The 26,251-nt window shown below is 42.6% G+C and overlaps 1 protein-coding gene across 1 annotated transcript; it reads left to right on the forward strand.

The window, feature by feature from the left end:
- Positions 1-2,705: 2,705 nt before the first annotated feature.
- Positions 2,706-5,977, forward strand: CASP14 (caspase 14). The gene is made up of 6 exons (XM_064279906.1): positions 2,706-2,738; positions 3,672-3,956; positions 4,052-4,277; positions 4,478-4,594; positions 5,109-5,212; positions 5,873-5,977. The coding sequence occupies exons 1-6, from the start codon at positions 2,706-2,708 to the stop codon at positions 5,975-5,977; spliced, it is 870 nt and encodes a 289-aa protein (XP_064135976.1).
- The last annotated feature ends 20,274 nt before the right edge of the window (positions 5,978-26,251 follow it).

Here is a 26,251-nt window from a genome sequence, read left to right on the forward strand (position 1 = left end):
ATACGAGCAACAATGTTGGTCTTCCAAGATTCGAGGAGATGATGAGCAATGAAGTTGATATTATCTGCACTGTTGAATGTGGAATGTGCGGGCATGGACGTAATGAGAGCGGTGATGATGGATTGTTCATAGCAGGAGCTGGGGCTGGGGTGACCCTTGTGGTTGAGCTGGGACACAAGCTCTGACTAATTTGGGTGCTCTGCCTTTACCACCTTAGCCAGGGGTGCCAGCTGAGCCTTGCCTTCACTCACCCTATGGGTGTTTGTCTCTATTTCCTCACCAAAGGCTGTGCCAAGGGTGTGTCGCTCTTGTCATGAGGTTGCTGGAGCAACAGAAAACTACCTGGCCAATAAAGGCCAGACGGCTGCGCTGCCCAACTCATTCACAGACCAGGCTGTCGGCAGAGGCCTGGGAAGATCCCACACTGTCGGCCCATTCTCCCAGATTAGCACTTGCCTGGCCCCTCCCTGGTGCCCAGACTTGTGCTGGCAGGTAGGAGAGGGCGAGACTTGTCCTGGCCTTAAGGAGCAGCTACATTTAGAGTCGGTAAGTGCTTTGGCAGATTCTACCACTCTCTCTCTCTCTCGATCGCTCACCTCCCTTTAGCAATGGATGAGCTGACCAGTTTGTTCCAGAGCTAAAGAAATTTCCTTCTGTCCATTCATCCATCCACCTACCCATCCACCCATCTTATTTTCATTTGCCCATTTATTTATTTGTTCACTCAACAAATTCCCATCAACATCACCTCTGTGCCAATCCCCATGCTTGTGGCCCTGATGGAGATAGAGATAAAGAAATCAAGGTTCCAATCCTGAAAACTAAGCTGTCAGTTCTGCCATGAGAATATGAATGAAAGGCACTATAGTAATGCAAGTATTACCAGGCAGAGTGGGAGTCCAGAAAAGGGAGAGGCCACTTACAGTGGATTAGCGAAGATCATAAAACCTACCTTGCTATTGGCACTGCTGTAAACCATCTTGCACTCTTCCCAGGTCCTTTTCAGATGAGAAAACCAAGATTCGGAGTGGGGAGTGAGTTGTTCACAGTCTCACAGCTGGGAAGGGGCTGAGGCAGGAGTTGATTCTGGTCTGTCTGGCTCCTGAGCCCAGCCCAGGCTCCTTCCCCTTTCACAGCATTTGGTTCCTCTTTCCCCAGCACTGGCTCCCATTTTCTCTCTCTCTCTGTGAGAGAGAGACTGATTTAATGTACATCTTTGTCACAGACTAAAGATACTCAAGAAGTATTTGCTGGATAGATATATGAATAGGTGGTTGTTTGTATAAACGAGTGGATGAATGGGTGCGCAGGCAGATGGATGGGTGGGTGGGTGGATGGATGGAGGTTGTTTTTGTTAGGTGCCGTTGAGCCAATTTTGACTCATAGCAATCCCATGTGGTGGAGTAGAACTGCCTCAATAGGGTTTTCTTGGCTGTAATCTTTATGGGAGCAGACTGCCAGGTCTTTGTCCTATGGAGCCACTGGTTGAGTTCCATCCACCAACCTTTCAGTTAGCAGCTGAGCACTTAACCTTTTGCACTACTAGTGCTCCTGGATGGATGGATGGACGGATGAACAGATGGATGGATGGACAGATGGGTGAATGGGTGGATGGGATCTTGACTGGTGAAGAATTTCAAGGGCATTCCAAGCTGAGGAGGAAGTGTTAAAAAAAAAAAAAAAAGCAAGGAGATGGAAAAATGACAAGAATATGGCCAAAATCATTCTGTTCAGCCAGAAAATAGAAAAGCAGGAGTCCGTGATGAGAGTGGAGAAATTGGACAGATGATCATCATGCCCAAGGCAGAGAGAGGGAGATGGTTTGATCTCTTCTGATCAACCCACTGAGGCAGTTTCAAAGTAATATTTCCCACCTGATGACATTCTAATTTTAAACCCAACACCAAATCATCTCCTTGGTGATTCATCCCCAGTCAGTCAGCTCCTGGGTGGCCAAGGAGTGTGTATAAAGGTGCTTGTCCTGCTTGGAAACCCTGGCAGCGTAGCAGTTAAGTGCTATGGCTGCTAATCAAAAGGTCAGCAGTTTGAATCCATCAGGCATTCCTTGGAAACTCTATGGGGCAGTTCTACTCTGTCCTATAGGGTCACTATGAGTCAGAATTGATTCAACGGCAACGGGTTTGGTTTTTTTGTTTTTGTCCTGCTCGTCTACTCAGGGCCTTCAGTGGGGAGACCAGTCCATCACAGGCTGATGAGTGTCCTGAGGGAAGGATGGGGGGGCTCCAGAAGGATGATTTTGTGGAGTGTGTCTAGAAGGAGTTCTGGGGACACCCAGGGATGGGAGAAAACACTGGAGTGTCACAACAGAGAGGACATAATTCATGGAATATCATCTCCTGCCCAGATCTGACCCTAACATGTACCAAGTGCCACCACTGGGCTCCTATCCAAGCTCACAAATTCAGATAGACAAAATTCTCTGGCCCCTGAGCCCCTCTGCATTCCCTTGGAGACCCCCAACCTCTCTTCTCTTGGTCATCAGGATCCAGACAAGGGTGCTGAGGGATTGATTCAGTGTCAAAGAAGAAAATGAACAACGCTGTGCCTTTGAAAGAGGTAGGCTGGGTGCAGTTTGGGAGGGTGAGGGCATTTAGGGGTGGAGACGAGGAGCTTAATGTCCCAGAGAGGGTGGAGGGAGTGAAAAATCAGGACCTGAACTCTGAACTGGAAGGTACTTTGTGATCATGAAGATGAGGAAACAGAGAGATGGAACCCGGGTAAGTGTGGATGAAGGGACAGATACATCTGCTTCCAATGATTGAGTGCTTATTGCTATGACGTTCAGCATCCTGGTTCTCTTCTAGAAAGCAAATTTGATCCCAATATCTGTCCTGTTATGGGATGAGTTAGGATCTTAGTATTTCCTTTCAAAATTACGAGATCTCTGCAAGTGAGGAACCAATGAAGGAAGGCTCAGAACACTCTTGGGAAAGATGAGGAGAGACACAAAGCCACCAAATGTGACAACTGGAAGGGATCTTCAAAATCCCGCATATATTCAGTGTCTATATTTGGAAACTGAGGCTCAGATAGGAGTAATGACTTGTTCAAGTTCACACAGGGGCTACAACACAGCCGGACCCCAGGTCGGGTTGCCAGATTTGGCAAATAAAAATACAGAATGCCCAGTTAAATTGAATTTCAGACAAACAACAAATAATTTTGTAGTACAAGTATGTCCCATACAATATTGGGACATATTTTACTCAATTATCGGTTGTTTTTACCAGTTGCCATTGAGTTTATACCAACTCATGGTGACCCCATGTGTCAGAGTAGAACTGTGCTCCACAGTTTTCAATGGTTGTTTATTTTTTGAAAGTAGATCACTAGATCTTTCTTCCAAGGTGCCTCTAGGAGGACCAGAAGCTCCAACATTTTGGTGAGCACTTAATTGTTTGCACCACTCAGTGATATTTGGGACATATTTATACTCATTGTTTTTGTTGTTGTTGTTAGTCGCCGTTGAGCCATCTCAGACTCAGGGTGACAGAACAAAACATTGCCTGGTCCTGCACCATCTTTCTGATCGTTTATATCTTTGAGTCCATTGTTTTGGCTATTGTATTTCTACGTCTTATTGGAGATTTCCCTCGTTTTCACTGACCGTCTACTTTACCAACCATGATTTCTTTTTCTAGCAACTGTAGCTGTACCTAAATCTAAGTTTAACTGGGTATTCTGTATTGTATCTGGCGATCCTAATCCCAGACCTTTCTCGATCACATCCCCTACTTCTGCCTGACCTTTCTGCCTTTGCTGACTTCCGTCATTTCTTGGCTCAGGAGGTGTACGATATGTCGGGTGCCCGCCTGGCCCTGACACTTTGCGTCACCAAAGCCCGGGAAGGTTCCGAGGCAGACCTGGATGCCCTGGAACGTATGTTCCAGAAGCTGGGATTTGAGAGCACCTTGAAGAGAGATCCCACCGCTCAGGTATTGCTGCCAACTTTAGGCCAGGGGGGCAAGGGGCTGAGCCACAAGGTGGGCTCTGGGGCCCCGCTTGAGTCTAGTCATTCCCCTCCCTCCAGCAATTCCAGGAAGAGTTGGATAAATTCCAGCAGGCCATGGATGCCCGGACAGACCCCATCAGCTGCAGCTTTGTGGTGCTCATGGCGCATGGGTCAGAAGGCTATCTCAAGGGGGAGGATGAGAAGATGGCCAAGCTGGATGACCTCTTTGAGGTCCTGAACAACAAGAACTGCCAGGCCCTAAAAGCCAAACCCAAAGTGTACATCGTACAGGCCTGTCGAGGAGGTGGGGACACAGCCAAGAACATAGAACCTGTAGAATCGAGCCCAAAGTTACCCGTAATCAACCCAAATCCCAGATTCAAGGACCAAGCCCCAACTAAGCCCTGTGCACCCTTCCTTGTGCTACCAGACTGTCCCGTGGCCTTCTTTTCTCCCCATCTTTCTCTTCTTTGACTTTGCCTTCTCCTCTTTTTGGTATTTCAGAACAAAGAGATCCTGGAGAAATAGTAGGTGGAAGTGAGATCAGGATGATCATAAAAGACAGCCCCCAAACCATTCCAACCTACACAGATGCCCTGCATGTCTACTCCACTGTAGAGGGTATGAGCTACCAGCCCACCTAGGCACCAATTGCAGCCTGGCCTCCGCTTCTCCTCTTCCCTTCACCCACCACACTTGGCCCTGAGCCTCTCCTCTAGGATCTCCCTCAGGAGCCACCCCTCCCAGGGGTGATCCAGCCATCCATTCACACACCCACCCAACCACTCACTTATCCATTCAACCACCCCACCCAACCACTCACTTATCCATTCAACCACCTATTCATCCATCCATCCACTTATCCACCCATCAGTCCATCCATCTGTCACCCATTCACCCACCCATCCTTTCACCCAACTACCCATCCTTCCACCCAACCACCCATCCACCCATCCACCCATCCACCCATCCACCCATCCACCCATCCACCCATCCACCCATCCACTCATCCATCCATCCATCCATCCACCCATCCATCCATCCATCCATCCATCCACTGATATATCACCTCCCCCTACCACACTACTGGAGCTTCCCTGAGCCCACCTCCTCATGGTCTCTCTGGAATCCCCAGGGTACATTTCCTACAGACATGACAAGGAAGGCTCCTGCTTCATCCAGACTCTGGTTGAAGTGTTTACTGAGAGGAAAGGACACATTTTGGAACTTCTGACAGAGGTGAGTGGAAAGGAGGTACCTGGAAGCCCTCTCAGACTGAGCAGGGAGAAAGTGGAGGGGGTTGAGCCTTCCCAAACCTTTCTTCATGTTCCACTCCCATTCCTCCTGCCCCAAATCCAACTGAGGTCCCAACACAGATGCTAGGATGTCCAAAGTCCTTGGTACATGAGATAATTTAGAGGAAATACAGACCCACTTCTATAAATAAATACCTGTTTAGTCACCGTTTGGATTTAACCAATGTTCGGACAATTTTTTTTTCTAATAGTTGTGTGTTTTATTGTGGATTAGAAAAACATACGTAACAAGAATGTCTAAAACACCCAAAAAACCCAAACCCACTGCCGTTGAGTTGATTTCAACTCATAGTGACCCTATAGGACAGAGTAGAACTGCCCCATAGAGTTTCTAAGGAGCACCTGGTGGATTCAAACTGCTGACCTTTTGGCTAGCAGCCGTAGCTCTTAACCACTATGCTACCAGGGTTTCCCAAGAATGTCTACCCAATGATTTTATAGATGTGATAATATAGAATGAGGGAATAAAGGGTCTCTCATCTTAGGACTTGGGAACCCACCTGCCCTACTCTCTAGCCTTCTCCCTATTACCCTGGCTCCCCCAAGAGGCCCAGCCCCAAGCTGACCACCCCTGTCATTGCAGGTGACACGGCGGATGGCAGAAGCAGAGCTGGTTCAGGAAGGGGAAGCAAGGAAAGTGAATCCTGAAATCCAAAGCACCCTTCGGAAACGGCTCTATCTGCAGTAGAAATAGAAAGGGCAGGGAGGGACTTTCCTTCTGGTACTCCCTCTGCCCCAAAGATATTTAAAGGAAGCTCTCACCATTTCCCCAAAACCTTCTCTTCCCAAGGCATCCAGTCTCCCTTACTATCACGCTCTTTATGCTGGTTCTCCATCAATCTATCTCTGTCTTTCTTAGAGCAAGCTGATCAAAACTGAGTGCAAGTCACATGCGGTAACATTAATATCACCTCCCTCTGGCTGGAATCCCTACCTCTATTAATGCAACCTAAGATTCACTTATCCTACTTTCTGCTCCTGAGCTCACCTGAAATCCTTCTTCTTTCTCCCATGAATCACACCCATCCACATGCAATTGATTAAAGCCCAAATCAATGCCTACTCATTATCCCCACCCCAGTAGAAACTTCCCTGGCTCCTAAATCTCACCGGGAGTTATAACCACTTCCTGAGCCCTCATCTAACCTCCCAGTGATTCCCTTCTAACTCCTGGAGATTCAGTAAGGCAATAACCATTCTCTCTCCAAGACGTGTCCTCCTTGGCTTGTAAGTCAGTGCATTGATATCATTCTCCTCCTAGCTCATGGCCTCTCTGTCTGATGGAGCAACCTCCTTCTTTTCTGGGTCCCTCTCCTTCCTAACACACCTCTTCACCAGATCCTGGACTCTTCCCTCTCCCCAAGAAAATCCACACATCCACCCATCCTTGCAATTCTACCTTTCCACCACTCTGTGAATCAGAGCACATTTTCGGAGCCATGAAACATCACCTGGTGTCATCCTGTTATTTTTAAGACAACGAAATAAAGGCTCAGACAGGTTAGATGACTTGCCAAAAGTCACACCGTACATCAGTGGTAGAGTCAAGGTCTGACTTCCAGCCCCCTTTCCACTACACGCTACATCTTAATCCATCAGAAAACTTCTCTAATTATAGGAACTGGCTAAAAAAAATTCTCCCTCCTTTGGAAGTAGAAACTCTCTAGAAGACTTCTAGAAATTCTCAATAATCACCAGTCAAGGTTATTTCCACTGAATTCTGGTACTGGGCTAGAAGTTGGATCCAATGTGCTGTCTTCCAAGTCTATGGTCTATATCTCTCCCCCAACCCTGACATTTATTTCCCAAACAACCTGTGGGACAAATCCATCACCATTGAAATTCACGGCTTAAGATGAGTCTATTCCTCCTCATGCCTAACTCCAAGCTTTCCCTGGCATTCTCAATCTCAGGGCTCCAGGTTTGGAATTCTGTGGTTCTCTGACTCCTCTTTTGTTGCATCCTTTATATGCCACCAGGTACCACACCCAGCCCTGAGTGACTTTGAAATGTCTCTTATGTGTGTCTTCTCTTCCCTCACTTTTGGGGCTCAAGTTCATTTTGTGCCTGCATCTTTGTAACAGCTTTTTTCCTTGGCTCTCTGCTACCGATCTCACCCCTCCGGTCTGTCTTCTGTACCATCCACAAAAGTGATCTCACTAGAACATTCAAAACACAATGGTACCCTATTATTTAGAGACCAAGATCGAACTCCACATCCTGATTTCTCACACCCTTACAATTCCAGCCCCTATCAACAATCAGCTAGACTCATCTCCCATCTCCCCCAACCATGAACTCACTCTTCTAACAAAGCCAGTGTCCTCCTTACTCATCCCTTCGCCAAGCCTTGGTTATCATTTTCCCAAGCTGATGTGAATCCTCCCCTTCACTCCCTATCCTCTACCTCCCACCCATACTTCCTCCATAAAGCCATTCCTAATATTCCTTCTAGTTGATACTGTTCTCTTACCTAGGACATGCTGAAGATTACCATTTCTTGAGTGGAGGGAATAAGGCTTTGCATCAACATAATGTGTGCTCAATAAACAGTTGTCAGACTTGGAAAGAATGTGCTGGAATCTTTTCTCTGTGCTTAAACTGTGGATGTGAAAGGAGTTATGCCTCCCAAGTGTGTCTATCATAAACAGGGAATCAGGAGCCTCATCCTGTCTCTTTCATGAAAACAGATTAAGTTGGGAATTTGTGCAATTATGGCCACACTTCCGCATCAGATGACTATATTTTACATGATTTTTCCACCTCCAGGATGTCCCCAAAGAATTATCCAGACAGAACTGTGGCTTTTCAGAACCATAAGGGACTTGGAGATCAGCTGGTTACTGAATCAGAAATATTTGGCAAGGGTACCACCTCTCTCAATCCTGGTGCCCATGGCAAACACAAACTATCACACCATCTTTTTTACTAAATTCAGGTGTAGCATCAGTCTTTCTTCTCTCAGCACCCGGAAAGCCAACACTTGTCTATTGGCATGGGTATATCATTCCTGATCCATATTCTTAAGTGGTAGACCAGGGTCTTCAATCTATGGCACAGCAATAACCAAGGCAGTGGTTGGAAATGGCAGAGCAAGCGACTGAGGCAAGGGTGGGTACACAAAGCCAAGTAGATCTAGATCCCATGCGTTCACCATGTGCAAACCTGTGATCCAAACACCCACTGATTCTGGCAACTTCTTACATAGGGGTTGGCAAATTATGGCCCATCAGCTGAATCCAACCTGCTGTCTGTCGAGGTTTATTGGAACACAACCATGTCTACTCCTTTAGGTATTATCTATGGCTGCTTTCATGCAACAAAGGCAGAGTTACATAATTGCAAAATAGACCACCTGGCCTGCAAAGCTGAGCATATTTACTGCCTGGTCCTTTACAGAAAAGATTTGCCAACCTCTACCACTCCGCTGCTAGCCAAAAGGTCGGCAGTTCAAACTCACCAGCTGCTCTGGGGGAGAAAGATGTAGCAGTCTGCTTCCTTAAAGATTTACAGCCTTGGAAACCCTCTGGGGCAATTTTACTCTGTTCTATATGGTTGCTATGAGTTAGAATCGACTCGACAGCAGCAGGTTTTTATTTTGTTTGTTTGTTTATAGGGTCACTATGAGTCGGAACCAACTGGATGGCACTGGGTTATGAGTCAGAAACAACTCTATAGCAATGGGTTTTTTTTTGTTGTTGTTTGTTGTTTTATCTTGATATCCTTCTGACAAATTCCTATTTTGCTGAAGTCAACCAAAAACCCTAATTTTTTTTTTTTAATACAACAGGCACAAAGCACTGAAACCCCGGCTTAATTTTTAAACGTCCCTGGCTAAGGGTTTTCCCAATTCTTTAGTAAGCACCTTAGTTTCTTTGTGCTGCTGTAATAGAAATACCACAAGTGGGTGATTCTAATGAACAGAAATTAACTTTCTCACAGTTTAGGAAGCTAGATGTCTGAATCCAGGGCACTGGTTCTAGGGGAAGGCTCTCTTTCTCTGTCCACTCTGGGAGAAAATCTTTGTCTCTTTCCTTCCTTGGTTCCTTGGCAGTCTCCACCTGGATCTATCTTTCCCACATTTGTGCTCATTTTTTTTTTTTTTATATCTCAGAAGTGATTAGGTTTAAGACACACCCTACACTGATATGACCTTCACGTAACAAAGAAAATCCTATTCCCAAATGGGATTACATCTACAAGTATAGGAGTTAGGATTCCAACACACGGTTTTGGGGTACATGATTCAGTCCATAACTGTAAGGATTTGAAAGTTTGGCCTGGAAGTGTGTTATTGAGCATCAAGGGTGCAGATTCAGGTTTTGTACAGCCCGTACGATTGGGTAAGGAAGGGGCCTTCTTTAAGAGGAAAAAAAAAAAAATACCAACACAGAATTAATAAAACTCCCAGGGCCTTTGGGGGCAGGGCATGAAAGTGAGGGCCAGCAGCCTTCATGTTGTTAGCTTCACAGCAAATCCACCCCTGTTCACTATCCGTTTTCCATGCCATTCTCCAACAGCAGCCAGGCTGGTTGTTTTTAAATGCATAAATCTAACCTATCGTGCACCTTAAAGCCTTACTGTGGTCTTCCAGTGTTCTTCAGATTAAAAAATATATATATATTAATTTCTATGTCACTATATAGTCTCATCTCTACTCCTTCATTCTTTCTGCCCCTGTCACTCTGTTCCTTTTTTTCCTCAAATGGGATCTTTCCTGCCTAAGTCCCTTTGAGGTTTGGAACCCCCCTGAAGTAAGCAATTTGGCCTTTGGCCCTGGTTCCTGAGAGTTGGACCACACCAAAGGCCAAAAAGTGGAGGCTGACTAGCCCAAGAGGGATCACCTGGGGGCCTGATGCTAAGACTCAGGAGGTATGAAGTTATCTATCATGGCCACATGGTGAGGCCAATGAAGGCCTTGAAAGATGGAGGCTCAATGGAGCTTGCTGGGTGGTGAGAGACAACAACTGCTCTCCGGAGGGTAAGCCTATCCCCTGGGGACACGGAAGATCTGTGCCAAGCTATGAACTTGTATCCTTTTGTGTATCCTTTTTTCTTCAGTCTAAAGATAGCCCTATCCCTGGAGTTTGTGAGCGGTTCCATTGGCTTGGAACCTGGTGGCCATGGTTTAAGACCTCAGCCACTAACCAAAAGGTTGGCAGTTTGAATCCATCAGCTGCTCCTTGGAAGCCCTATGGGGCAGTTCTACTCTGTCCTATAGGGTAGCTATGAGTCAGAATCGACTCAACAGCAACGGGTTCCATGGATTATCGGACCTAAGAGACAGAAGGCCAGTGCCCACTGGCCTGGCCCCAGGTGAATGGGGATGAGTGTGCTGTGTAGCCTGGGGTCTGGACTGACCAGGAAAGGGAAGCTGATATTTCCACAGGACCCAGTTGGCATGTGGAGTGGAATTTATCATCCACCGCACATTTGGTGTCAGAGGCAGATGATCTCAGCCTCTCTGGACGGATTAGCACAATTGGCACAGTAAGGATGAGTTATTAGAGGACCCCAGATCAGTCATTAGAGGCCTAGACTCTTCTTCCCACCCAGCCTATACTCACTTCCTTCACCTCTTACCCCTTTTACCCTTCATATTACAGGTCAAATATCATTTCTTCATGGAAGTCTCCTTGTCCATTGCCCTAGACAAGATCAAAGCTTATAGTTCTTCATAGACTTTTCTTCAAAACAAAAGTCATACTTTAAAATAATGCCTTTAATTATGTGGTTATTTATTTAAAATCTTACTCCTCCACTAGATAGTAAGCTCCAAGACTCAACTCTGTTAACATAAGCTGCTGAGTTTTAGGGGTCATTTGTTGTTGCAGTGTAACCTAAACTATGCTGACTGATACACCAGACAATGCTTAGGCCTAAAGAGGAGCCAGAGTAAAAGTGTGTACTGTAACGAATGAAGCTCTGGGGTTCCTAGCAGCCAAAGAGAAAATTCACAGAATCCACGAGATAGGAGACAATGGGTGAAGCAAACGGTTAACGCCCTCAGCTGCAACCAACAGGTTGGAGATTCAAGTTCATACAGAGGTGCCTCAGAAGAAAGGGGTGGTGATCCACTTCCAAAAAACCAACCATCAAAAACCCTACTGAGCACAATTCTACTCTGACACACATGGGGTTGCCATGAGTCGGAATCAACTTGAAGCCAACTGGTTACGAGATAGAAACAAATCTACTTTCTTATATCTGTGAATTAATTGCATTTAATCATGTTCGAATTTTATCCACTAACAAGGGAAGCATGAAGAACCAATGACCTAATCCATTTCAAAGGCTCCCAGCTCAGCATTAGACACAAGGGATGGGATTTCTAGTTTTGAAAACTTGGAACACAAACTGGCCTGCCTTCATTCTGATTCGTTTGGTTATTTGGATTAAAACATGTCAGCCACTTAAGAAGTTGTTCTTACAGACGATCAATTGCAGGAATGAGGTCACCCTCACTTGTGGTCAATTAACTAAACCAGTTACCCTCCTGCTGCACCTGCTTGCTCATAGTCTACACCTATGGCCTCAAGGCAGGTTCATTACACCCAGCTGGTTTCCCATTAGGTTCTGCCAGCATGAGGCACAAGAGGGAGAGAGGAAGGCAGAAAAGAAGAAATGGAATTTGCTACTAGATGCTCCAGTCCCAGCATCATCAGATTATCCTAGTTTCCAGATTTTTTTTTCTTTGCCCCACTAGCAGAACCAGCACCATCGTGCCCTCTCAAATATACCAGCACTAAGTGACTGGCAAGAAGCCCTGTTGGTACAGGGGTTAAGTGCTTAGCTGCTAACAGAAAGGTCAGTCGTTCGAACCCACCGGCTGCTCTGCAGGAAAAAAATGTGGCAGTCTGCTTCTGTAAAGATTACAACCTTGGAAACCCTATGGTTTCAACTCGACAGCAATGAGTTTGGTTTTGGATTAAGAGATCAGCAACCCCTTCTCAGCCATATGTGTACCAGATCCACACGGTGCCTTCATCTCCCTCCTCTATCCTCCTAGGGTCTGATAACCTCAACTTTTTCCTTTGTTTCCCAGGCCTGCGAAGGTCAGCGGATTCCCATAGGAACAATCTTCGTTTTAACTCTAATGCTGTTTTCTTGGTCCCTGGGTGGCCAAACAGTTTGCACTTGACTACTAAATGTTGGCAATTTGAACCCACCGATAGCACTGCAGAAGAAAGGCCTGGCAATCCACTTTCATAAAAATTACAGTCATGAAAACCCTATAGAGCAGTTCTACTCTGTAACACATGGAGTCGCCATGAGTCGAAATTGACTCAAAGGCAACGATTTTGGCTTCTTTTGTTTTGGGTTGCCTTCTTGGATTTCCCACCCTCCACTACCTGCTTAAATAACTTAAGTGAGCAACTTTTAAACACTGAGGTGCCAGTAGGTCTGATTGAGGAGATTCTGGAGCTAAAATGAAGTGCTCCATTCAGAAATTAAACTGAGGATTTTACTTCTACACTCCTGATAACCATTGCCAATTGTGTCGAAATTACCTGTTGTGTCAGTCCCAACTCATAGCGGCCCTATAGGACAGAGTAGAACTGCCCCACAGGTTTTCCAAGGAGTGCCTGGTGGTTTCAAACTGCTGACCTTTATGGTTAGCAGCTGTAGCTCTTAACCACTATGCCACCAGGGTTTCTCTGTTAACCATTCGGGTTCTGTTAAAATGGCTGTTTCAAAAACAATGCTAAGTCACTTCTGTTGTGTTAAGAGTGTTCCCACAGATGGCCTTAGAGAAAGCTTCATTGAGTTGTTGAAGTAAATTAGAGCCTATAGATAAACATGTTTTAACTGCCTTAAAGAAGTTCCCCAGCAAGCACCTAGACATTATCTCTTTTCTCTCAGCTAAATAAGCAGAGGTTGGTTATTCACACTTTCCTAACTAATGGTCAGTTCTGTATTCAAAGATTCCAATTAAGCTGGCCCAGCTGCAATTATAACATTAACTTCCATATCACTAAACTTTCATTGTGGAAATTGTTTATACTTTTCATTTCGAGGATACTGTCTTAGATAAAATGTATCAAGTAGGAGAGATTTGTGTTAGACTAGAAATTGATGTAAAGAAAGTTTCACAGTTAATTGCCACCGTTGTAAATCTCACCTCCTTTCCTGCCATTGCTTTGATGTGAAATTGTTATCTATGATACCCAAAAAAAAAAAAAAAACCCATTGCATAGGACAGAGTAAAACTACCCCACGGGGTTCCCAAGAAGTAACTGGTGGATTCAAACAGCCAACCTTTTTGTTATCAGCTGAGCTCCTGAGCCACGATGCCACCAGAGCACCATACTCATGCTGCTTCTTAAATATCTTTGTTTTGTCTATGAGGCAGAGAGGACTGTTATAGCCAAGCTGAACGCGTGCTCTCCCGCAGTTCAATCCTTCAACTGATTTTATTTGTATAAACACCAAATTAGACTGTTGGTCCAGTGATTTTATGAGGATAAATTCCTATATTAAATTCAGTCTGTTAAAATAACTGTGGTACTTTACAGTAAAGAAAACTGGCAAACACTACTTTGACCAGGTGTTGAAGGTTAATATCACCGGTGATGTCCTGTGGATGTCACGTGATAAAAAAGGATACATCCTCTCTGATATTCTTTCCAAAATCCCATTAAAAAGAAAAAAAAAACAACAACAGTTGCTGTCAAGACAATTCCACCTCATGGCAACCCTATGTGTGTGTCAGAGTAGAACTGCTCCATAGGGTTTCAATGGCTGTGATCTGTCTGAAGTAGCACCACCAACCTTTTGGTTAGTAGCCAAGCACTTAACCATTTGCGCCACCCAGGGGCTCCAGTCATGAGAAAAACATCAGGCAAACCCAGATTAGTTGACATTCTAAACGATATCTGGCCAGTATTCCTCAAGACTGTTAAAAATCCCGTTGCTGTCAAGTCAATTCCGACTCATAGCAACCCTATAGGACAGAGTAGAAGTGCCCCATAGGGTTTCCAAGGAGCGGCTGGTGGATTCTACCCACCAACCTTTTGGTTAGCAGCTGTAGCTCTTAACCACTATGCCACCAGGGTTTCCTCAAGACTGTTAGGGTCCTAAAAAACAAAGACTGATCAAGAAGTGGGCAAAGGATATGAACACACACTTCACTAAAGAAGATATTCAGGCAGCTAACAGATACATGAGAAAATGCTCTCGATCATTAGCCATTAGAGAAATGCAAATTAAAACTACGATGAGATTCCATCTCACTCCAACAAGGCTGGCATTCATCCAAAAAACACAAAACAATAAATGTTGGAGAGGCTGCGGAGAAATTGGAACTCTTATACACTGCTGGTGGGAATGTAAAATGGTACAACCACTTTGGAAATCTATCTGGCGTTATCTTAAATAGTTAGAAATAGAACTACCATACAACCCAGAAATCCCACTCCTCAGAATATACCCTAGAGAAACAAGAGCCTTCACACAAACGGATATATGCACACCCATGTTTATTGCAGCTCTGTTTACAATAGCAAAAAGCTGGAAGCAACCAAGGTGTCCATCAACGGATGAATGGGTAAATAAATTGTGGTATATTCACACAATGGAATACTACGCATTGATAAAGAACAGTGACGAATCTGTGAAACATTTCATAACATGGAGGAATCTGGAAGGCATTATGCTGAGCGAAATTAGTCAGAGGCAAAAGGACAAATATTGTATAAGACCACTATTATAAGATCTTGAGAAATAGTAAAAACTGAGAAGAACACATACTTTTGTGGTTACGAGGTGGGGAGGGAGGGAGGGAGGGAGAGGGTTTTTTACGATTAATTAGTAGATAAGAACTGCTTTAGGTGAAGGGAAAGACAACACTCAATACATGGAAGGTCAGCTCATTTGGACTGGACCAAAAGCAAAGAAGTTTCCGGGATAAAATGAATGCTTTAAAGGTCAGCCGAGCAAGGGCGGGAGTTTGGGGACCATGGTTTGAGGGGAGTTCTAAGTCAATTGGCAAAATAATTCTATTATGAAAACATTCTGCATCCCACTTTGAAATGTGGCATCTGGGGTCTTAAATGTTAACAAGCGGCCATCTAAAATGCATCAATTGGTCTCAATCCACCTGGAGCAAAGGAAAATGAAGAACACCAAGGTCACACGACAACTAAGAGCCCAAGAGATAGAAAGGGCCCCATGAACTAGAGACCTACATCATCCTGAGACCAGAAGAACTAGATGGTGCCCAGCCACAATCAATGACTGCCCTGACAGGGAGCACAACAGAGAAGCCCTGAGGAAGCAGGAGATCAGTGGGATGCAGACCCCAAATTCTCATAAAAAGACCATACTTAATGGTCTGACTGAGACTAGAGGAATCCCGGCGGCAATGCTCCCCAGACCTTCTGTTGGCACAGGACGGGAACCATCCCCGAAGACAAGTCATCAGACATGAAAGGAACTGGACAGTGGGTGGGAGAGAGATGCTGATGAAGAGTGAGCTAATTATATCAGGTGGACACTTGAGATTGTGTTGGCATCTCATGTCTGGAGGGGGGATGGGAGGATAGAGAGAGTGGGAAGCTGGCAAAATTGTCACGAGAGACTGGAAGGGCTGACTCAATAGGGGGAGAGCAAGTGGGAGTACGGAGTAAGATGTATGTAAACTTATATGTGACAGACTGACTTGATTTGTAAACGTTCACTTGACGCTCAATAAAAGTTAAAAAAAAAAAAAAAACAAAGACTGAAAAACAGTCACACACCAGGGTAGACTGTGGAGACATGACAATTAAATGTAACAAGGTACCCTGGACTAGATTCTGGGGGGAAAAAAGGACAATGGAAAAACTGGTAAAATCTGATTCATAAGAAGAAAAGACAAAGAAACTATAATGGATCAGAGGAGACTAAGGAGACAAGATGACCAAATGCAACGTGGTATCCTAGATGGGAGTTCTTGGGTAGTGCCAATGCTTTATCCTCTTGGCTGCTAACCGAGATGTTGGAGGCACCTTGGAAGAAAGGCTTGATTTACTTCCCCCAAACCATCCACTGAAAATCCTATGGAGCACAGCTCTGCTCTGACACACATGGGGTCACCATGAGTCACAGTTCACTCCACAGCAGCTGGTTTTTATTCTAGATTAGACCCTGGAACCAAAAAAGACATTAGTGGAAACACTGGTAAAACCAGAAGAGAGTTTGGAGTTTAGTTAGTAATAGTGTACCAATGTTAGTTTTGACAAACGTACCCTGGTTATATAAGATGTTAACATTAAAGGGAGCTGGGTAAAGGGTAAACAGGAACTCTCTGAACTATTTTTGCAACTTTTCTGTAAATCTAAAATTATTCCAGAATAAAAAGGTTATTTGAAGCAAACGAACAAAAATTACTAGGGTGGTTTTTGTTCCCTGGATTTAATTAACTCTGATTGTGCCATCGCTGATTATAAAGGAGAAGACATAGAGCAGCTAATCCATGTAAATGAGTTCATCAACTTGAATCTTGTTGTTATTGGGATACAATGCAATTTCTGAGGCATGATAAAATATTGGCAAGTCATACACTTTGATATTACATTTAGCTTGAAAAGAATTCAGATTCTGCTCCTGGTGCTTGGTGTTAGAACGGTTATTGTTTCAAGATGAACTAGCTTTCCATCAGTCTTTACCATCCCAGGGGGTTTAACTTTTTAAGGCAGCACATCTATTCCTTTGGGCTGATTCATGGTGAGGGGGCTGGTGGGAAGAGACTAGGAGCAGGTATTGAACATTTCCTGATCACACCCAATTGATTGGTCTATGTATAGGCCTCACGTGAGCACAATTAAGTGTTCTGGAATTCCCATTCTTCCCAATGTTATCCATAATTTGTTACGATCCACACAGTCAAATGCCTTTGCATAGTCAACACAACACAGGTCAACATCTTTCTGGTATTCTCTGCTTTCAGCCAGGATCCAGCTGACATCAGCAATGATATCCCTTGTTCCACCTCTTCTTCTGAATCCAGCTTTAATTTTTGGCAGTTCCCTGTCAATGTACTACTGCAACTGTTTTTGAATGATCTTCAGCAAAATTATGAAGAATAGAAAAATAAAAATCATGCTAAGACAATCGCAAGATCAGTGAGCCATGATTGTGAGACCTCTGGGGTCTCAGAAATGGAACACATTCCTTAATCTTCAATTGTTTGCTGAAAAAACAAGTTTCAAGTGTTCCAGTGAGCCTAATCACCTAAATACAATTATGTGAAACTAGACAAGCTGCTTCTAAAAGTTATTTACAGTTTAAGGCACAACTATAAGCTTTAAAAATTATATATATATAGATAAATATAGATATGTATACACATACATATATATACGTCATTATACAGCCATAGGCTTCCGACATTTAATAAGATGACCTTCTTTAGTGTCATGGGAAAGAGAATTCTCTGTTTTCATAAAGCAAAACTTATAATTTTATTTCACAAAATAGAGCTTATTCCACAATTGCAAAGATAGGTCTTGTGCTCTCTAATAAATAAAATTATTTATTAACATGAATAAAATGATCTATCATAGTTTTATCATATCAAAAAGTAAAGAAAAACGTAGAAATAAGTAAACAAATGAGACAGCATCCCATAAATAGGAAAAAAAGAAAAAAAATTGTGTGAGTATAGCAATAGGTATCACCAAAAAAAAAACCCAGTGCCGTCGACAAGGAAGGCAATAATTTAACAGTTCTTTGTAATTTAAAAATAAAAACTCTAACAAAACAAATAAGTGTGATAAAGAATACTTACTGGAAGCCAAAAGCAAAAAAAAAAAAAACCTTACTGAAGAGTAAAACTCTAAAGACATTTCTATTAAAAAAGAAAGAAGTGGTTGTGATCACTGAAGGTAGTTAACACTACCTGAAAGTAGTGGTTCTCAAAGTATGGTCCCTGGACCAGCAGCATCAGCATCACTTGGGACTGTTAGAAATGCAGAATCTGGGGCTCCAACCCAGGTCTGCTGAATCTAAGGCCCAGAAATCTGTGTTTAAACAAGCTCTCCAGGTCATGCTGATGCACGTTCCAGTTAGAGAACCCTTCCTTTAAGGGTTCTAGCTAATGTGATCACAAGCCGTCTGTCTGTTTGTCATACTGTAATGGCTGCCTGTTGCTGTGATGCTAGAAGTTATACTACCAGTATTTCAAATACCAGGAGAATCGCCCATGGTAGACAGGTTCAGCAGAGCTTCCAGACTAAGACAGACCAGGAGGAAAGTCCCAGCAACCTACCTCTGAAAATTAGCCAGTGAAAACCTATGGATCACAATAGAACATTGCCTGATACAGTGCTGGAAGATGTGTCCCCTACACTGGAAGACACTCAGAATATACAATGGCCTCAACAGCGGACTTGAGCGTACCAACAATCATGATGATGGTGCAGGATGAGCAATGTTACATTCTGTTGTACATGGGGTCGCCATGAGTCTGAGCCAACTAGACAGCAACTAACAACAACAAGCATGAGAAAGCCATTTGATTTTTCAAGAATAGTCCTGGAGTGTATGTCGTGTAGACAGGCCATGTCAGGTTTTTTGTAACCTATGATACAACTACTTTGTTGAATTTGTTGTTCTCATTGCACAGGATAAGTACCTTGAGTGGAGTTTTAAAAATAATGTAATGTTCAGAGCAGCTTTGTGTGTAATAGCCCCATCCCAAATATCCATCAACAGATGAATGAATAAACAAACTGTAGCCCATCCTTATCATGAATACTATTCAGTAATAATGGGAACGATCTAAAATACATGCTACAATATGAATGAATCTCAAAAATAATGATGTTGAGTGAGAGGGAAAAAGAGTACATACTGTATGATTTCATTTGTGTACAATTCTAGAAAACTCAAACTCATCTATACTGACAGAAAGCAGATTAGTGGTTGCCTAGGGGTGGGGTGGAGAGGGCAGGGTTACAAGGAAACTTTGGGGGTTGATGAAAATGTTTACTATCTTGATGGGGGTGAAGATTTCATGGGTATATACATATTTCAAAATTCATTAAATTATACACTTGAAACTTTTGCAATTTACTTTAATGAATTTTGCCATATGTGTATACTTGTGAAAATTTCTCCCCCATCAAGATAGTATACTTTTGAATTACACATTTGAAACTTTTGCAAGGTCATTAAAAAGACAGGAAAAAAACCAAAATGGATGTCAGAAGAGACTCTGAAACTTGCTCTTGAATGTAGAGTAGCTAAAGTGAATGGAAGAAATGACGAAGTTGAAGACCTGAACAGAAGATTCCCGGCAGCTCGAGAAGACAAAGTAAAGTATTTAATGAAATGTGCAAAGACCTGGAGATAGAAAACCAAAAGGGAAGAACACACTCACCATTTCTCAAGCTGAAAGAATTGGAGAAAAAATCGAAGCCTTGAGTTGCAATTTTGAAGATTCTGTGGGCAAAACATTGAACTATGCAGGAAGCATCAAAAGAAGATGGAAGGAATATACAGAGTCACTGTATGAAAAAGAATTAGTCATCATTCAACCATTATAGAAGATAGCACATGATAAGAACCACTGGTATTAAAAGAAGAAATGCAACCTGCACTGAAGGCTTTGGCCAAAAAACAAGGCTCCGGGAATTGAAGGAATACCACTTGAGATGTTTCAACAAACAGATGCAGCACTGGAAGTGCTCACTCACCTATGTCAAGAAATTTGGAAGACAACTACTTGTCCAACTGACTGGAAGAGCTCCATATTTGTGCCTGTTCCAAAGAAAGGTGACCCAACAGAATTCAGATATTATCAAACAATATCTTTAATATCACATGCAAGTAAAATTTTGCTGAAGATATTAAAAAACAGTTGCAGCAGTACATCAACAGGGAACTGCCAGAAATTCAAGCTGGATTCAGAAGAGGATGTGGAATGGGAAATATCATTGGTGATGTCAGACGGATCTTGGCTGAAAGCACAGAACACCAGAAAGATGTTTACCTGTGTTTTATTGACTATGCAAAGGCATTTGACTATGTGGATCATAACAAGTTATGGATAACATTGGGAAGAATGGGAATCCCAGAACACTGAATTGTGCTTATACAGAACCTGTACATAGACCAAGAGGCAGTCATTTGAACAGAACAAGTGGATATTGCATGTTTTAAAATCCGCAAAGGTGTGCATCAGGGTTGTATCCTTTCACCATACTTATTCAATTTGTATGCTGAGTAAATAATCTGAGAAGCTGGACTATATGAAGAAGAACAAGGCATCAGAGTTGGAGGAAAACTCATTAACAACCTGCAGTACGCAGATGACACAACCTTACCTGCAGAAAGCAAAAAGGACTTGATGCACTTACTGATGAAGATCAAAGTCTGCAGCCTTCAGTATGAATTACACCTCCACATAACGAAAACAAAAATCCTCGTAACTGGACCAATGAGCAATATCATGATAAACAGAGAAAGGACTGAAGTTGCCAATGACTTCATTTTACTTGTATCCACAATCAACACCCATGAAAGCAGCAGTCAAGAAATCAGAGGATGTATTGCAGAGGGCAAATCTGCTGCAAAAGAGCTTTTTAAAGTGATAAAAAGCAAAGATGTCACTTTGATGACTAAGGTGCACCTGACCTAAGTCATGATATTTTCAATAGTGTCATACGCATGTGAATAAGGAAGACCAAAGTAGAACTGATGCCTTTGAATTATGATGTTGGTGAAGAATATGGACTGCCAGAACTCTGTCTTGGAAGAAGTACAACCAGAGTGTTCCTTGAAAGCAAGGATGGGGAAACTTCATCACATGTACTTTGGACGTGTTATCAGGAGGGACCAGTCACTGAAGGACATCTTGCTTGGTAAGGTACCAAAACCAAAATCAAACCCACTGCCATCGAGTCGATTCCCACTCATAGCAACCCCATAGGACAGAGTAGAACTGCCCCATAGAGTTTCCAAGGAGCCCCAAAAGGATTTGAACTACCGACCTCTTGGTTAACAGCCGTAGCACTTAACCACTATGCCACCAGGGTGTCCTTGGTAAGGTACAGGGTCAGCAAAAAAGATGAAGACCCTTAGCAAGATGGATTGACGCAGTGGCTGCAACAATGGCCTCAAACATAGCAATGATCATGAAGATGGTGCAGGACCAGACACTGTTTCGTTGTACTTAGGGTTGCTATGAGTGGGAACCAACTCATCGGCACCTAACAACAACAAACTTGTGCAATTTATTATATGCCAATTATACCTCAATAAATCTATTTAAAAAAAAAAAGAAAAGGTAACAGTTGCTACATAGCTTCAGTGCATGATTACAACATTAGTCCCGTGTTTTTTTTCTTTTCTGATGTCCCTTGGATTATTCTGAGGCTCTGGAATATATCAATAGCAGCAGCTAATTTGGAGGTGAGGGTCTAGAGTTCATTTCTACCATCTGTCAGTTTGGCTTACTATGGTGTCTTGAGAGACGCTGTGATGCTGAAAGGTATATGACCAGTATTTGAATACTAGCAGAGTCACTACCCATGGTGGACAGGTTTCAGCAGAGCCTCTAAACTAAGACAAATAAGGAAGAAAAGCCTGGCAATCTACTTCCAAAAATTAGCCAATGAAAACCCTATGGAGCTAACATAATATTGTCAGACTTGCTTACTTTGAACAGGTCATCTGGAGGCATCAATCCCTGGAAGAGGACATTATGTTTGGTGAAGTAGAGGTCCACTGAGGAAGAGGGAGACCCTTGGGAGATGGATTCCCACAACAGCCAAACAATGGACTTGAACATCAACAATGATGAGGATGACACAGAACTGGGCAATACTTCCTCCTGTTGTCCATAAGGTCACCATGAACTGGAGTTGACTCCATGGTCGCTATCTATCTACCTAGAGTTCATTTGAAGGATGTGTCAGGGTTAATAATATTTTGGACAGCTCTGGGTCCAGATGACACATGTAACAATTAAAAAGTTAATACTTATATAAAAACCTCCCACAAATTGATAAGGAAAACACAAACAATCCAAATGTGTCCAAATATGCAAATAATATTTGAAAGGAGAAATACACAGGAAAAAAAATATTTTAAAAGTAAAATGCTGGTGGGGATGTAAAATGGTACAAACACTTTGGAAATCTATCTGGCGTTATCTTAAAAAGTTAGAAATAGAACTACCGTACAACCCAGAAATCCCACTCCTCGGAATATACCCTAGAGAAATAAGAGCCTTCACACGAATAGATATATGCACACCCATGTTTACTGCAGCACTGTTAACAATAGCAAAAGCTGGAAGCAACCAAGGTGTCCATCAACGGATGAATGGATAAATAAATTGTGGTATATTCACACAATGGAATACTACGCATCGATAAAGAACAGTGACGAATCTGTGAAACATTTCATAACATGGAGGAACCTGGAAGGCATTATGCTGAGTGAAATTAGTCAGATGCAAAAGGACAAATATTGCATAAGACCACTATTACAAGATCTTCAGAAATAGTTTAAACTGAGAAGAACACATTCTTTTGTGGTTATGAGAGGGGGGAGGGAGGGAGGGTGGGAAAGCATTATTTACTGATTAGATAGTAGATGAGAACTACTTTAGATGAAGGGAAGGACAACACTCAATACAGGGAAGGTCAGCTCAACTGCACTGGACCAAAAGCAAAGAAGTTTCCTAAATAAACTGAATGCTTTGAAGGTCAGCAGAGCAAGGGCAGGGGTTTGGGGACTATGGTTTCAGGGGGCATCTAAGTCAATTGGCAAAATAAATTCTATTAAGAAAACATTCTGCATCCCACTTTGAAGAGTGGCGTCTGGGATCTTAAATGCTAACAAGCGGCCGTCTAAGATGTATCAATTGGTCTCAACCCACCAGGATCAAAGGAGAATGAAGAACACCAAGGTCACAAGATAATTATGAGCCCAAGAGACAGAAAGGGCCGCATGAACTAGAGACTTACATCATCCTGAGACCAGAAGAACTAGATGGTGCCCGGCCACAACCAATGACTGCCCCGACAGGGAACACAACAGAGAATCCCTGAGGGAGCAGGAGAACAGTGGGATGCAGACCCCAAATTCTCATAAAAAGACCAGACTTAATGGTATGACTGAGACTGGAAGGACCCCGGTGGTGATGGCCCCCAGACCTTCTGTTGGGCCAGGACAGGAACCATTCCCCAAGACAACTCATCAGACATGGATTGGAGTGGACAATGGGTTGGAGAGAGATGCTGATGAGGAGTGAGCTACTTGTACCAGGTGGACACTTGAGACTGTGTTCGCATCTCCTCTCTGGAGGGGAGATAGGAGGGTAGAGGGGGTTAGAAACTGGCAAAACGGTCACGAAAGGAAAGGCTGGAAGGAGGGAGCGGGCTGACTCATTAGGGGGAGAATAAATGGAAGTATGTAGTAAGGTATATACAAGTTTATATGTGAGAGACTGATTTGATTTGTAAACTTTCACTTAAAGCACAATAAAAATTATTTTAAAAAATGAAATGAAATGAAAAATAGAAGGATGTTCAACTTCACTAGCAGTCAGAGAAATAAAAATTAAATCAGAGTGACTTGCCACTTTTCACTCATCAGATTGACAATAACTTAAAAGAAAAAAATGGTAAGATTCAGTGCTTGCAAAGATGTGTATATTGTTAGTGGGAATTGTGACTTATTACATTTTGGGAGAGCTGATGTGACAATACCTATTTCAAATCCAACACCTGGGACTCCATCTTATAGAAATACATTTACTGAAGAATTGTTAATAGTGGAAACAATAGCTAACCTGGAAATAATAACCTGTCTGCCCTCCAAGGTGGAATAGTTGAATACTCTAAATACATTCATAACATGGGACATTGTGCAGCTATTAAAAGTAAAGAGTTAGATATCTATCTATGGGTCTGGAGGGAGTCCATAATGTACTTGCTGCCAAGTTAAAAAAAAAAAGATGAATTTTAGAGAAGTGTAATTTTGTAATGTCAGGTACGAAGAAAGATTTGGAAAGAGACTCCAGAACACACAGTGATTACCTGAAGGTGACGGGAGATTCAGCTGGAGTAAAGGGCTGATAAGAAGGAAAAGTAAAAAGTAGAAAAATATTCACTGCACAATGTTGCTGTTGTTGTTTTTTAATATTTTATTGTGTCTTTTGTGGAAGTTTACATAGCAAGTGAAGTTCTCGTTTGATAATTTCCACACAAATTGATTAGTGACATCAGTTACATTTTTCACAACGTGTCAACATTCTCTTCAACTGTGTTCTGGTTGTTCCATTCCTAGTACTCTAGTTTCCCTGCTCCCTTATCATCTCATCTTTGCTGTGGATTAAATGTTGACCTTTTGGACTCATACAGGTGGTTTTTTAGTCTAGCACTGATCTAATATTGGGTAATATCCTTTATTTTGTGTGTCACTCTGCTTTTCTGCTAAAAGGTGATCTCAGGGGATAATTTTGGTTCAAGGTTTAAAGAACGTTTCAGGGCAATAGCCTCAGGTGGCCCCGTTTCTGGCCTTTTTTTAAGAATTTGAGTTTTGTCCTGCATTTTTCTTCCCTTCTAACCAGGATCATCTGTTGCGTGGCACAATGTTAACAGAAAGTGTGAAATATCAAATGCTATGATATCACTGTATACATTTAAAAGGTGACCGTGCCCATGAACTCTTACTGGTAAATGAAATGGACAAAAGTATTGATATCAAGATGGACATAAGTATCGCATGAGGGACGGCGGGCAATTTTTGTCTGGATTATTGTCATTTAATGTATCGTCTGCAATGAAGTAATTTCAGGTTCTATTTTATATTATATTTTATACTATAAAATTAAAATTTTTTGTTGTGGTGAAAATATATATACTAAAACATTCCCAGCACAACGTCCACGTTTACAATTCAATGACATTGATCACATTCTACATGTTGTGCCACCATTATCACTGTCCTTTTCCAAAATACCCCACCACCATTAACATAAGTTCACTGCCCGCCTAAACATAAACTCCCCCTTTCCTCCTCTCTTCCACTGCTGGTTACCATTAGTAATCTTTGGTTTTTATATATTTGTTTATTTCACATAAGTGCAATCTTATAGTATTTGTCCTTTTGCTACTGGCTTATTTCATTCAACACAATGTTTTCAAGGTTCATCCATGTTGTGGCATAAAATTTTATATTTTATATGGCCCCTGCTATTAAAAAATGATTTCAAAGCATCCTCTATGATTTGATAATCCTTTATTGATGTTTCATAGTATGTTTAACCAGATTCTCAGTGGACATTTAAATGATTTTCAGTTTTTCATCATTTCAAAAACAGTACAATGAGCATCCTTATATTTACATTTTTTCCATTGTTGTTGTTGTTAGGAGCCGTCGAGTGGGTTCCAACTCATAGCAACCCCATGTACAACAGAACAAAACACTGCCCGTTTCTGCACCACCCTCACAATCATTGTTATGCTTGAGCCCATTATTGCAGCCACTGTGTCAATCCATCTTATTGAGGGTCTTTCTCTTTTTCTTTGACCCCCTATTTACCAAGGACGATGTCCTTCTCCAGGGAGTGGTCCCTCCTAATAACATGACCAAAGTATGTGAGATGAAGTCTTGCCATCTTAGCTTCTAAGGAGCATTCTGGCTGTAGTTCTTCCAAGACAGATTTGTTTGTTCTTCTGGCAGGCCACGGAATATTCAATATTATTTGTCACCACCATAATTCAGAGGCATTGATTCTTCTTCAGCCTTCCTTATTCCTTGTCCAACTTTCATATGCATACAAGGCCATTGAAAATACCATAGGCTGTGTCAGGTGCACCTTAGTCCTTAAGTGCTTTTTAACACTTTAAAGAGATCTTTTGTAGCAGATTCGCCCAATGCAATGCGTTGTTTTATTTCTTGACTGCTGCTTCCAAAGCTGTTGATTGTGGATCCAAGTACAATGAAATCCTTGACAACTTTAATC

Source organism: Loxodonta africana, chromosome 3 (assembly GCF_030014295.1).
Source record: "Loxodonta africana isolate mLoxAfr1 chromosome 3, mLoxAfr1.hap2, whole genome shotgun sequence".
Classification (NCBI taxonomy): domain Eukaryota; kingdom Metazoa; phylum Chordata; class Mammalia; order Proboscidea; family Elephantidae; genus Loxodonta; species Loxodonta africana.

What these genes read in the sequence shown, in the direction of transcription:
- CASP14 (XM_064279906.1), top strand. Translation starts at nt 2,706, where the DNA reads ATGAAGATGAGGAAACAGAGAGATGGAACCCGG. An exon ending in AACAGAGAGATGGAACCCGG is followed by an intron (nt 2,739 to 3,671) that starts GTAAGTGTGGAT and finishes TAGCAACTGTAG; the next exon opens with CTGTACCTAAATCTAAGTTT. An exon ending in AGAGAGATCCCACCGCTCAG is followed by an intron (nt 3,957 to 4,051) that starts GTATTGCTGCCA and finishes CCCTCCCTCCAG; the next exon opens with CAATTCCAGGAAGAGTTGGA.